The sequence below is a fragment of the Coloeus monedula genome (assembly GCF_965178545.1).
Source record: "Coloeus monedula genome assembly, chromosome: 3".
NCBI classification, from domain to species: Eukaryota; Metazoa; Chordata; class Aves; order Passeriformes; family Corvidae; genus Coloeus; species Coloeus monedula.
This window is the reverse complement of record NC_138783.1, coordinates 115,664,414-115,679,245: the sequence shown is the minus strand read 5'-3', so window position 1 is coordinate 115,679,245 and position 14,832 is coordinate 115,664,414. Positions and strand designations below refer to the sequence as shown.

Genomic DNA, 14,832 nt, shown 5'->3' with positions numbered 1-14,832 from the left:
AGGCCGTTCCCTCTCCTCCTGTCCCTGTTCCCTGGCAGCAGAGCCCGACCCCCCCGGCTGCCCCCTCCTGTCAGGGACTTGTGCAGAGCCACAAGGTCCCCCCTGAGCCTCCTTTGCTCCAGCCTGAGCCCCTTTCCCAGCCCCCTCAGCCGCTCCTGGGGCTCCAGCCCCTTCCCAGCTCCCTTCCCTGCCCTGGACACGCTCCAGCCCCTCCAGGGCTCTCTTGTACTGCATGGCCCAGAACTGGACACAGCCCTCGAGGTGTGGCCTCACCAGTGCTCTTAACATGTACACCCACACTGTCCTAAGAAACACCATCCTGAAGGTCAGGTTCACAGCCCACCCAGACAGAAATCCTGAAAGCCCAATCTCAGGCATGGCCAGAGGGTGCCTCCTCACTGCACAGAAAACTACTTGGGGGTTCTGGCCCTCTGAAGCAGCCTGTTTTAAATAGGACTTTATATTTGGAACTGCGAGGGACTACTGAGCAATTGCACTGGAGTTTTCTCACAACAGGAATAGCAAAGAGAGATGTTATAATATTCCAGGAACAAGAAGTCAGTGACATTTTAGGAGAAGCAGAGTGTTGGAGGTGGTATCTCTCTCTCTCTAATTATAAAGACCTGCTCTAGGATACTTCATCTCTTTCATGTCAATGCAAGGACTGTAGGACCACCTGTGTCACAGAACCCTTCTTTCAGACACTCTTTCAGTACTCACAGCACCACACAGACCTGGCAGCACCAATCCCAAAGGGAGAGGTAAGGAGGAAAATTCTCTATCCATTCTTCCTATGGAGGGGAAGCACTGCCAAAATTTTCCAGTGGAAACTGGGAACCAGAGGGCACAGGCAGCAGCGTCCAAGGGCACCCTACAGCACCACACAAATATGAAGAGTAAATTGCACACACCCAGAACCGTGATGAGCCTGGCATGTGCACATCACCTCTCACCACAGCAGTGACAACAGCATTCATCTCTCTATAGCCACATAAACAGCTTCAAACTGAAAGAGAATAGGTTTAGATTGGGTACTGGGAAGAAATTCCTCCCTGTGAGGGTGGGGAGGCCCTGGCACAAGGTGCCCAGAGAAGCTGTGGCTGCCCCTGGTTCCCTGGAAGTGTCCAAGGCCAGGTTGGACAGGGTTTGTGCAACCTGGGAGAGTGGAAACTGTCCCTGCTTAATGTAAAAGTGCTGCAAAGTACCAGTTTGGTCTACTTTTTCTGGCACTTACCCTGCAATTCTTTTAGAAGAATAATGCAAGATGAAAGGTAACTTTTATATAGTTTTCCTAAAGTCCCTTTACTCTTATGTGGAGCTTTTAACTGGGAAGACAGAGAGCATGGAGGGAGAAGATGTGTCAGACTATCCCTCACATCCACATGCATCTACAGCAAAGAGAGAACATTCATCAAAACAGGTAATGGGATTCTTCAGGAAGCAAAAAAAACCCTTCTGCCCATGCTTCACTCTTGGAAAAAATTGGTGCTGTAAGTTTAAAACTCTGCCTTTGGCTTGCGTGAGCTGCATTTCCTCAGCAGATTATCCCTGATCTCACTGCCCTTGGCAGCATTAGAGGGGGTCACATTTTTACACAGCTGAACTACTTGAACAATTTCTTCAAAGTATGAAATAAAAACATTCTTTCCTTCAAAGCAGCCATGAACGCTTTCTTCTTTATTCTGTTTGTTCAGTTTTTCTTTTTAAGTCAATAAACACTTTATACCTTGTATTCATTGCAAGAAAAACAAATTCTACTCCATTATTCGTATCTACATTCTGTTAACAGCATCAGCTGCCGAAAACGAAGCATTTCACATGTGCCTTCGAAGATGTCAACTGCAACCCCTAAATGATTTTCTCCCCAGCAAAAGTCCTAATTGCATTTGGCAGGAATGGAGTGGGGAGTGACACCTCTGGTTATCTTCTGCCAAGCCTCAAAGAGCTGCTTTGTCCTCTTTCCCAGCTCCCAGGAGAGAACCAGCGCAGTAAACACCATCTCCTTAGGTACTACGTGTAGCAGCAGCAGAAGCATTTGCAAAGGTCACCTAGCAGAAAGCATTCCTGCCAACTTCCCTTCAAATCCAAATGCTTATTATGAACTATTTAAAGCAGAACTTGCTTATACAAGGTGCAGTGAACCCGAACTACGTGTTACAGCCCTCTTTTGTTGTAAATGGGTAAGATTTACTCAAGTGCTAATAGGGTACAGGAGAGGGATAAGGGTATTGCTAATACGAGGTGACCAAAAACTTATTCAGCACTTTTGCACAGACATTATATTCAGCCTACCTCTATTGAGACCCTAGAAAGATGAAGCAGAAAATCCTGAGTGCTTTTCCTCTTTGAAACATGTATTCTCTCATACAAGTCTAATAAAGGAGATTACCTCCAACATTGAGTCAGCTTCTATTTCTTATTTTTTCCATTTCCTAAATAGACTAATAGGATTATCAGTACTAAATCCTGAAAAATCATATTCAAAAGCAACACCAGCCAAACCCTTGCCATGGGGACCAGAGTAGAAGGTGAAACCCTGAAGGGTTTTTTTGTGGTCCTTCAGAAACTGTTAAAATGCAGTCAATAAACTCATCCAGTAGAGACTAAGAAGGAAAAGGGAGAATCCAGAAGGTCTCGTTGCTCTCAAAATAAGACAGAACAGATTCCTGTATGGAAAATCTTAATTAGTTACCAAACCACTTCATCTGAGGCGTATTGGATTCCTGCACTCACACCCTCACTGGGTAAGAAGTGCTCTAAAGCTCTTGTGCTCTGTGTCCACAGCCTGCTCCTGTCACTCCAACAGGGCCCTTTTTCTCCTCCAAGTCACGTCACTGCACAGGTCCCTTTCTCTTTGTGCTGTCACAGCTCTTCTGTCCACCCCTGAGCACGCCAGGCCACTTCAGCTGGAAGCTGTCTCCCTCCCTGCACTCTCCTGAGAGCCTCTTGTCACTTCTGTGATTTCTGTCCCCGTGTTCAGCACTGCAGTGCCCAAGAGCAGGACCTCCAAGGAAAGTCTGATCCAGCCCCACACCAGGACCAAAGAGCTTCCTCCAGCCTGAGGGTGCAGACCAACAGAGGAATGGAATGTGGTGTAAAAGGGACCCTGGGAAGAAAGGAGCTGCCAGATGGGTTGCCACTGAGCACATATAAACTGATTTTTGCAGGAAAATAATGTCACATTTGGTTTTATTATATATACCTCATACAAAGGCAAATTTCCTTTGAGTCTATTTTTTGTTTGTTTTCTAGCACCTGGACATCCCAGATTTGCTTCTCACACATGAATACCCCAAATGGACTGATTTAAAAAAAAAAAAAAAAACACAAACTGCAGCACAATATGCTTTTCTCCAGTGCATTCCTCAGAACTGCCTGGAACAAACTTGCAGAAAATAGGGTGAGTCTCTGGCAGACCTGCAGCCCAGAGGACTTCAGCCTCTGAGTTTAGCAGTTACAAGCTTCTCTAATTCGAGGTTCTGTGCATTATTAATCAGAAATCATGCAAACAACTCCAAGAAATATATTTCTGATGCCCAACATAAGAAACAGTGCAAACTATTTAAGAAGGAAAGACAAACTGAAGTAAAATTACCAGATCTTGCCCTTAACAAGCAGCAAATCAATCTGGTTTACTTCAGTGGGCTCTACCATTACAAATGAGGGAAGAATCACCTGAAGTTTTTTAAGCTTTATTTTCAGCCTTCTGCCTCCTTTTGGCTGGCTGCCTGGCAGAGGCTGCATCTCTGAAACAGCCTCCTTGATGCATTGTTTCCTGAAAACAAAGAATTCCAAGAGGCAAGCATAATTATTCTCATTGTTGGGTTCTGGAAACAAATGGCAGGAGACATAAATGATGAGAAGACCTCTAAGTCTGTGTCTGATGAGGAATAATGAACTGCTGGAAAGACAGCGAAAAATTGAAGTGCAAAGTTGTGTAACATTCTACACATTAATAACATAATCAAACTTTTTAAGTTGACCATTTTTTACTCATCTTTCTAGAAAGGGATCAGAGTCTTTTGCCTTAGGATATTTTTTTTTTCTGGACCATTTCATTACTGTCATTACCAGGTGAATGTAGGATAACAGTCCTTTTACTAATTGACTTACTTAACCTTAAAGCACCTAAACAATTTTTCAGCTCTATCCTGCAGAAAGTCCAACATTCACAGCTGAAAAGAGCTCATTATCACTTTTTTTTAGAGTATGCATGAGTTTTAAGTAGCATTTTGGGTTTATCATTAGCACAAACACTCAAAAGTCTAAATATACCCTGGTACATCCTGAACTCAAAGTTCATTCTGTAGAACACAATTCCATTCCACCTTTCTCTGGCATTTCCAGAGCTCTCCAGAGGCCCAGAAGGATGACAAGACGACCTTATTTTGCAAAGCTGATAGATGCAAACCTCTCTTTGGTGCATCAGATTTTCCCCATGGCTTAGAAGCCCAGAATATTTCAGTGCCTGTGGACTTACTTTGCTGGTGACATCTTCATTTGTCATGTACATGTTTTTCTTTACATGCATGAACTGAGCAACTTCAACCTTTCTAAGACTTTTGGAAAAACAGAGCTCAATTTTGTTTGGTCTTTTTGCTTGGTTTTTGGTGTGTGGGGGGGTGGTTTTGGGGGGTTTTTTTGTTTGTTTTGTTTTTTTGGTTGGTTGGTTGGTTGGTTGTTTTTTTTGGTTTTTGGTTTTTTGGGTTTTTTGGTTTTGTTTTGTTGTTTTTGTTTTGTTTCATTTCATTTGTTTTGTTGGATTTTTTTATGGTTTTGCCTTTTTAATCAGAAAGAAATAGGATACAGAATAAGTTATTTTGATCAAGGTCACTGGGAAGAGTGTAACAATTTTTTTCCAGTGTTTGTTACTTTTTTGGATTAAAAAAAAAAAAAAAAACTTAAAAAAAAGCAAAATTCTTAAACAAAGTACCATTTCAACACCAAAAAGCCAAAAATGAAAAATAAAGAGCTCATTGTCAGGTTGCAAATAATCTTCTATCAAAACAAACTTCTTAAAAATTGCTGCTAATTGCATGTCCCCAGGTTGCCCCTCTAAATTCTCCTTCCTCCCAGAATCACTCAGGCACGTGGTTCATGCTCAGCCTTAGCATTTCAGACTCGATTTACTACAGCAGCATATCTAAACCAGAATCCAGAGATGCACTGGCCCAGGAAGGGAGGAAAGGAAGGAAGCTCTCTGCCCAGCTGGCAGTCACTGAGTTGAGGGCCCCAAGTTAAGGAAACTGCAGGTTTTCATAGATTATGACAAAATTTACCAGTCTTCAGAGGCTCTGCCAGGGTCAGCACCAGGGTCATAAAGAAAGGTGAACCAAAAAAAGCAGCAGGTTATAAAGACAGGTTGCAGGAATTAATTTTGCTCTGTGTGAGCTCTTTTATTTGTTGAACTTTGCAGTTCAACAACTATTGCCTAGACTTCCATGAGGACTCTCTATCCCATGTCCTCCAGTTCCAAGTAAATACTGTGGAGTCTAAGCACTTCTGAAAAGTCTTAACCTAGCTGAGGGGTATCCTGAACATTCAGTAACAAGCTGTTCCTACTACTCTTACTATTAACAATAAATGAACAGTCTAGCAGTTCTGGCCGAGTGGGCTGCAGCCCCACATTTATGTCTGGGTAATCTCAGCAGTGCCAGCTCTCAATGTGTTGTTTTCAAAGCCCTGTTATAGTTCACTGCATGTTTAATTTTTCATAGTTTATGAATTTATAACCATTGCCGTTTGTGGTGTAGGAAGGTCTGGAATCAGGAGGTCGATATTGGATCATTTGAAGGTCTAACCCACAAATTATTTCTTCCCCTGTGCCAGCTGGAGAACAGAGTTGAGGAAGCCTGCAGAACTTTCTGAGGAGAAATAACACTTTTGTGAGAGTGGTCAATGCATTTATCTAGAGCTCTGCAGGTTGCCTCAGATGTGGAGCAGGAGCTCAAACGGCAGCTCCCCAGACAGCAGCGAGTTACACCAGACCAGAAACACTCAAACAGAAGGTGATAAACCATCAGAACAAACATAATACCAAATATATTGATGGTGCTGTAGCACCAGGGTGTTCATGACCCTTCCCTTAACCTCAGCTCTCTGCTGCCCTTTGAGACTGTGGGGCCTGAGCAAGCCCTGCTTGGAGCCACTTGGACTTGCAGCTGTTTCTGCCTCCCCTTCCTTGGTTCCTACTCCTTTCCACAAAGGAGGGACCATGGCTTCTGCACAGCCCCTCTGCTTTAGCACTGGGACAAGCACAAAACAAGGTGTATTTTGCATGTCTGCCCTTTGATTGGTCAGACACCACTCTGTTAGAGAAAAAAGGATCATAAAACCATGGAATGGTTTAGGTTGGATGGAAACTTAAAGATCATTCCATCCCCCCGCCATGGGTAGGGACACCTTCCACTGTCCCAGGTTGCTCCAAGCCCCGTCCAACTTGGCCTTGGGCACTGCCAGGGATGGGGCCACCACAGCTCCTCCAGGCAACCTTTTCCAGTGCCTCACTACCCTCACAGAAGAGCTCCTTCCTAACATCTAATTTAAACCTATTCTCTGTCAGTTTGGAGCCATTCCCTCTTGTCCTGTCACTGCATGCCCTTGTAAAAAGTCTCTCCCCATCTTTCTTGGAAGGCCACAATGAGGTCACCCTGAAGCTTCTCTTCTTCAGGCTGAGCAATCCCAATTCTCTCAGCCTTTCCTCACAGGAGAGCAGCTCCATCCCTCTGCTCACCTTGGCTCTACACCACCTTACATGTTCGCCTGCAGCCAGAGGGTGATATCATCATTCAGACAACTCATTGCACAGACAGTGACCAGAGAAGACACCCCCACCCACAGATTCTCTACCCAAAATAAAGAGATGGATGGTGATAAGGATTTGCACCTACATCCCCAAGCACAGAGTCTTCAGCCACAAGATTCATTCTGCATGAGCTCTACACACAGGGCACAGACTCATCCTTATAAAAGTCCAGAAGTGTCCCTGCCCTCCCTTTGGCACAGAGGACATTTTAGAGCCCCGGGAATATGACTGGAACAGCTCTCCTGGGTGGCACATTTCTCATCCCATGGGGCAGCTGTTTTATTCGTGGCCTTTGATGACAGAGCCAAACCTTGGCAGACATAAAACAAAGCCAGACCTTGTGGCCTCTGCTGCCACTTGATTGTTTGCACTTCTGTCTCATACAAGCAGTACTGCACTGGATTAGGCCCAAAGTATGAAAAAGCTGATTGCAAGACAACTACAGACAGAGAAGACCTTTCCCAGTAAGGTTCAGGAAGAACAAAACCGCCCCTCTCCCAGGGCTGCTGAAGTCTGTGAATTAACCCTTTGCACACTGCAGGTCCAGCTGGGCTTCCTTCCAGAACAGTGCGGAATTAGCAGCAAGGAACAATCACTCTTCTTAAAACCAAAGTATTGATTATGCTAAGAGCAAGAACACAGAAAGTATACAAAGCAATTTTAGGACAGAAGTCTTTGTGTCCATCTGCCCTTATCATTGTGTAACGATAGCACAGGTCAGTCTGACTCCTTCAGAAGCTCAGCAGAAGGCGCTTCGATCTGAGCAGTCCCCTAATAGCTTCCTCTTCGGGAAGGAGAGGATCTCTTTTTAGCCACACACAGTTCCTCTGCTCAGATCAGCTCCAGCACTTCCTCTTCATCTTCAGATGCCTTCTCTGTTCCTGCTTGTTTTCTCAGCAGGCCTGATCTAACATCTCCACAGAGCAACTGTCCCCTCTGACTGAGTTCAGACACCTTGCCCACAGCACAGAGCAGTTGCATTTTTATGATGCTCTGTATCCTGTAAATACTGGTGGAAGATGGTGTTATAGAGACAGATGTTAATTCACTGTCAAGTGCCTCACGGTTTAAAGCACCATGGTACCAATGAATAAAATTAATGCAGAGTTGGATTAAAGTCAAGATTTACCTGAAAATTTATATGTGCACAGTTGACTTTAAAAAAAAAAACAACACCTTTTCACAGAGGCCGATATTTTAAATTATTTTTATTGTTATTTACTCAAAGAACACATATTTGGAATCACAAAAATAGAGAAAAACAAGATTCACCAAATATTGTAGAATACAAAGCATATAGACACGTAAACTTGTGCCTACTTCTGACATTTCATTTATTTTCTGTATGTGATACATAAAAAATCAAATGTGCATGTTGACTGTGGCGTTCATTGCATACAGATGACTTCCTCTCCAAGGAACATCTTGGATGTAGTTACATTTGGCTCTCTGGGAGGACTTTTTTTTATATCTCCTTTCTTGAGCAGCTGTTCACATTGCTCTTCTAAGGCCCATTCCTGCCAGCATTCAGAAATGCACTGGAACTTCTCACCTGTACGTGGCACAGCCTAATCCTTATCAGATGCTTAAATAAATAAAAGGAACAGAGGAGGCAAGGCAGAAACCCCACAACAGGCCCTGCTGGGATGATTCACAGAAGGTTTCACACACAGCATCTCCTGTGCAGCAGCTGCCTGATGTGCATTTACTACGAGACCGATCCAGGGCTGTGGAAAACAGGATGAGAAGAACTTTTACCAAACAGCATGAAAAAAGGACAAGTTTTCTCTTAAACACTTAAAGGCTATGCTATATCTTCTATGCTCTGAAAACTATACACTCCTTGGACTGGAATTGCTTTAGCCAGGAGTGTGGTAACGTATCTTAGCAACAGCGGCAAGGGGGAAGACTTACTGTACTGTAAAAGAATTAAAACAAAATGCACATAGCTGCTGACTGTTCTAAATACATCCCTACCACTCTGAGGGGGTGTTCAATTATACTCCTGATTACTTTTCACATTCCCTTTTCCAAAGGGGCGGGGGCATTTCTCCAGTTTTCAGCTCACCCATGAAGAGCCCCAAGCATTTTAATTCCCCTTCAGCTTCATCTGCGACTAGACAGACCCCACAATGTAACCTGTCACTATCCCAGCTACGTTAGGAAAAGCCATTACTGTAGCACCCCGGAGATATCCTCTTTGTGTGAGCCTGGCTGCCACTCCCTCAGGTGTTCAGCTACCATCAGCCCACAGCAGCATTTTCCCTCTGTCTGGAGCAGGTGAGACTAGACAGACCAGGGCTGTGATATTTCACATTCCTACTTGTCAGGCAAATAGAGAGCTTTGTGCAGCAGGGGAACTTTGCACAATTTCACCTCTTAGCAAGGTGTGTGGTTTCCCACAAGCACAACAACCTCCTGAGAGGAAGCTTCATTTACATCCTCTCCTCCATCCCCAGCCAGGCCAAGGTCCTTGCAGGTTTTCCCACATCCCCTGCAGCACTTCCCTTCTTTCAGAGAGCTCCACCGGCCAGGACAGGGTCTGCATCCCCCTCCTGCCATAGATGCAGGAGGAAAAGCATCCAGCTGCACCAGAAATGATCCAAGGGAGGCCCTACAAAGTGACCACAAGGGCTCCAGATCTGAGGTGGCAGAGCCAGAGTAATGAAAACATCAGTGAAAAAATGTGAAAACACCTATTTTCCTTCAGCAAGGGAAGGTGGGCTCCCACTTTCCTTGTAAGAATTACCGTCTTCAAGCAACTCTGACAAATGGCTACGATTAACAGCCTCACTCGAGTATCCTTCCCCCAAACAGGCTGCTCAGCCTTCCCAGGAACGAACACCACTACTGTCTACCTCTTAGGGAAACTTCATTTAATAGCTGTGAAGCACCTGGAAATCTTGCGGACGATTACTCCAGCTCAAGGAAGGGAAGGAGGGAGCTCTTTCAGTTTACTCTGGCAGGGGAGGGATCTTAGTCCACGCAGTTTGGCACAGATTCACACACAGGGAGAGACCAGGTGGTTGCCTAGGACAGCAAATTGATCAGGGGACACCGAGAGAACACATGACTTAAGCTGGATATTTTTCAACTTTTATCTACTAGCCAGGACTTGGGGGAAGAGCCAGAAACAACCACAGAGTGACTCTGCTTAGACTTGCCCAGTGTTACATTTCAAGGCTTTTGGACTATCTGCTCCATCCAACGATCCATCAGGCACTGTCATTAGTCCAGAGATGTCGAGACTAATTCCATCCTAAGTGTTCCCATCTTTCAAAAGGCCGCACTTGACTGCCGTTATTAATTCCGTGCATGATGAAGACATTTAAAGCCTCGCATGCTCTCTCAAGCAGACGCCTTGCGTGCCTCGCTCCTGCCGGTGCAGCAGATGAATTTCCACACGCGCACACACACACGCCCGCTCCTCACACCAGCCGCCACCGTGTGAACTGGCACACGGGGACACGCTCCCGCATCCCCGAGTGACCCCGAATTCCCACCTCCACCTCCTCCTGCCCGACCACAGCCTCCGCTGCCGCGGGGAAGTGATGGCAGCGGCTCCCCACGGAGGCTGCAGGAGCCTGGAGCCCCGGTCACCCCCGCCACCACAGCGAGAGGCGACCGGAGCCGCGGGTCCCCGCTCCGCCGCTCTCCCTTTAAGGCTTTCGGAAACTTTTCTCCCCACCGTGCCGTCACGCTCCGATAGCGGGGCTGCGGGCAGGGCTGAGCCGAGCCGGGAAGTTTCTCCCGTGGGCGCTGGGTCGGAGCAACTTTCCCGCACGGCCCCCGGGCAACCGGAGCGCTCGGAGCTCCGGGGGCCGTGCGGGAGAAACGCGAGGAGGAGCTCGCTTCGGGGGAGGGGGAGATGGAGTCGGGGCGTGGGTAAGCCGCTCCCTTCTTCTTCCTCCTCCTCCTCCTCCTCCTCCTCCCCCCTCGGCTGCTCCAGTCTGGCAGCCAGGCGGCCGCTGCCTCCGGCCGGAGCCGCCGCACTTGGGAAGCGATTCCCGGCCCCGCGCTGCCGCCGGGATGGGGACGCCGCTGGCGGCTCCCGGGTTGCTGCTCCTCCTGGCCGGCACCGCGGGGCTCTGCCGGGCGCTCTTCTCCCTCCCGCTCCGCGTGTCCCACCCCGCCGCCCCCGCCGGCTCCCCGCCCGCCCCGGTGGTGCTGCGGCCGGCGAGCGGCAGCCGGCAGCAGGATGCCCCCGGGGCTGCGGACGGCTTGGCCTTGGCCTCGGATCCCGGCGGCACCCTCAACTTTTTAGCCATGGTGGAGAACCTTCAGGGCGACTCCGGCCGCGGCTACTACCTGGAGATGCTGATCGGGACCCCGCCGCAGGCGGTAGGAGCGGGCCGGGGGCTGCGGGCTGGGGGCGCGGGGAGGGGAGGGGAAGGGAAGGGAAGGGAAGGGAAGGGAAGGGAAGGGAAGGGAAGGGAAGGGAAGGGAAGGGAAGGGAAGGGAAGGGAAGGGAAGGGAAGGGAAGGGAAGGGAAGGGAAGGGAAGGAGAGGGCCAAACTTGTCCTGGGTGGGAGCGACTCTGCCGGGCCCCCCCGGTTCCAACGCAACTTTGTCGCCGTGCTCGGCGCTGGCGCCTCCTCCTTCCCCTTTCTCCCCCTTCCCGGGAGACGGGGCCGGTGCCCGGCGCGGGGGAGCGGCGGCGGCGGCAGCGACTTTCCGCCGGCCGGCAGGGAGGGAAGAAAGGAGAGAAGCAGCCCCCGGCTGCCCTGTCCTGCCCCGGCCCGGGCACTGCTCTGGAAATCTGCGGATCTGGTCCCCAGGCTTTTTTTTAGGCTGTGTCACGGCGTTTGGATCCGAAGCGAGTTGTTCTGCCAGTCGAACTGACCGTGTTCTAGAGACAGAGGGTGCTTTTTTTATTATTCTTTGCTTTTTTAAGCTGCTCTGCATCGTGATTGGATGCTTTGGAAGATCTTCCCGGTGCTCCCGGGAGAATCACTCGGCATCTTCCTGCTAAACTAAGTGATGGCTGGGCACAACCAGCCCCTTCTGTCGGGAATCCATGTGTTGCTCATTAACAGGGCAAAGAATGTGTGTGTTCTGAATATTGTTTTCAAATAGACCGTGTTGCCTTGAATCTTCCCTCTCTGCCTCCAGCAGAGTGGCTGAAGTTTGTTTCAGGGGGTTTTTTTGTTTGGTTGGTTTTTTTTGTTTGTTTTGGTTTTGGTTTTGGTTTTTTTTGCCGTGTAGTTGCTCTTCCATCTGTGTCATGAGATCCCAGGAGGAGCGGTGCTGGGCTGCTGGTGGGGATGACTAGTCAGCTGAGTTAGGATTAATTTCCTGAGAGCCCTCGGGGCTTTCCTTCAGAACTTTTTGTTTGCTTCAGGAGTTTGGGTCCTTATGTTCCCAGTGTAGACAGGGGAAAAAAATTTCTTTATTCTTCTGCTTAACTCCCCTACGTAATAAAAAGCCAATGAATGCCAAAATGTGCAGCCAATAGGGAGTGTTCAGCCGTCATTGCATTTTTTGGACGTTTTTTTGACCCTCGAATGTGTGAGGATTGACCACATCATCTCTCTAATCAAAAGGTATCACACTAGGATCAATACATGCATTGAGAAAGGCTGGCATTGTTTTATAATCAATAAATAGGGTTTAAAAAAAAAATCTAACTAGGTCTGACATATCAAGGTGTGGCCCAGTAGCCACAGAGGCCATGAAATAAATTTTCCTCCATGTTGAGTGATGCATATTTGAGTAGTTCTGTTAGTGTGGCATGGTGTGTGCTTCATAACTCCAGGGAACATTCAAACATTCAATATTGGCTTCTGCCAGAATCGAGGCACCAGATTTGATTGGACTAATCACCCAATTCAGCATGTGTTAAATGAAAAAAAAAAAATTCAGGTAGAAAAAGTGGCTATCAAGCATATTATCTCCTTACATGTCTTGGGGGATTCTGAAATTGGAAGAAGTGGAGAAGGAAAAATGTGACAGGCCTTTAATGATATGACTGGAGGTCTAAGAGGGAGAAATGTGCTGCCCTCAGTACACCCAGAGGCTTCACTTATGCTTAACAGCTCGTATCACTTGTATGACGGGTGATGTAAGGTTTCAGCTGAACTTGTCTCTGATTTTTATTTTTTCCACATGAAAAAAACATACTTTGAATCTGGCTGCAAAGCTTTTACTATTTTGAACTAGTTCAGACTTCTTGCAAAGTTAATTATTTTAAAGACCACCACTGGTTTGACACATGTGAGGCTTTATTTACAAGTAGACCCACTGAGGTTGTAAGTAAGGTTATAAATGCTTCTATTTCCCAAATCAGATCTTGGTGTGTAATGACTCAGTGGAGCACAGTTAGAATTTATTCGCTACTTTTGATGAGGATGAATTTGTTCTCTCGTTCCCTGGCTAAAACCAGAAGACTTAAAGATCACAAATGTACTTGCTGTTTTTCTGCTTTGCAATGAGTAGTATAAAGCTACAAAGCTGCTACTGTTGGTGCTGGAATGCTTCACATGCTGCTACTAAAAGCAAGTGTCTGGATAGTGCCAAGCGTTGGATTGTGTTAAGCTCCTTGGGCAAGTCGTTGCTGGAGCTGGGAGTGGGCTGTGCATGATCATGTAGAAAAGGAAAATCTTTTCCTGATTTAAATGCTCCTCCCAACCTGACTTCGCTTCACGTCACAAGCTGCGCTGTTAAGTGATGCTTGGACACCTTCCTTTGCTCTTGCACCCCTCCACCTTGGGACTTCCCAGCTCCCTGCCTCAGCCAGGCCTGCCCCAGGACTGCCAGCCCAGAGAGCAGGAACACTGCCCTGACATTTTGCCAAGGAGGAAGGAGGATGCTGGCAAGGAAGAGTGGAGGAGCAGCGCGGCTGCGCTTCTGTACTGAAAGGTGGATGGCACAGCTGCTGCTCTGGATGGGAGAGAGAGGGGATGGGGGAATGCACACAGGGCAGTGGGGGACCATGACCAAGTAGCAGGCTGTGAGAAGAGGCACCAGGTTTGATGTCGTGGTCACATCAGTGTTGGTGCCCAGTGACTTCGGGAGCGTGTGCGTCAAGTGTTGGAAGCTGCTGTGCCAGAATGGGGAATGAACATTTGTGAAAGGCTTCAGCACTGCAGGGCTTGCTTTACTGCTCAGCTGCATTTTTAGAATTTTTCCTTTTTTTAATTTCTGTTCTTGGAAGGAAGCTACGATGACAGAATTTCGTTTTTCAGGTCATTTAAGGCATACTTTTTGGCTTTCATTCCAATTCTGATTTGTCATATAGCAGATAAACACAGCACAGAACTGCGATTCACAATGGCAGTTCTGAAACACTTGTTCTGACGGTACAAAAATAGAGCAGCTGTGTGAAGTCAAAATTTATTTTATTTCCAAGACAGGAAACTTCAGTGCAGTCAATCCAGTTTTGCAAAGTGTTTGCAGCCAAAGTGTTTCTGATCATTTCCAGTTTTATGATACAGTATCCTTCCTAATCCTATCAGATCTCCAGACCAGCTACCAGGTCGGTGTCAAATGTTATTACTCCCATTAATTCTTACCCATTCACATGTAGACCTACTTAAGATTATGTGAAAGGTGAAAACAGTCTATTGAATTGAAGGGTGTGATGTATTTGTCCCTTATTTCATGGATGTGTTATGTGTCCTTCTCCTGATGGATGATGTGCTTTATATCTGTCTGTACAGGTGCACTTCTTCCAATTCCAGATTTAAATAAGAGGTGGCAAGAGCCCAATATGAATTGTATGCAGTGTTCTTAGTTATTTCTTTAAATAATCCGATAGAATTCCTTTGCTCTATCTTTTATTATTTTGCCTACCCTGAGATTAAAGGCACTGTGAGAAATTGAATCAAAGATCATTTAGGGTTTTCTGCTATCTTCGCTGCAGTTCTCTTCATATTAATTTTGTTTCTCCTACAAGCTTTTGACCAAAAGAATAGTCACTCTTAAAAAAACTCATGCTTTTCACAGCTTTCTTGAAGTCCATCTGGACTGCATTAAATGTTTGCAGGGACACTACCACTGCCTCATCTTGTCTCTTGTATGAGGTGGTG

The 14,832-nt window shown here is 46.8% G+C and overlaps 1 protein-coding gene across 1 annotated transcript in view; it reads left to right on the top strand.

The window, feature by feature from the left end:
* Positions 1 to 10,673: 10,673 nt before the first annotated feature.
* The window catches only part of BACE2 (beta-secretase 2), a gene marked incomplete at both ends in the record, with an annotated part of 48,470 nt that continues 44,311 nt past the window's right edge, over positions 10,674 to 14,832 (top strand). Inside the window, 3 exon segments of the mRNA XM_082277741.1 lie at positions 10,674 to 10,691; positions 10,695 to 10,812; positions 10,815 to 11,146. Of these exon segments, the coding sequence (XP_082133867.1) occupies positions 10,674 to 10,691; positions 10,695 to 10,812; positions 10,815 to 11,146 (468 nt within the window).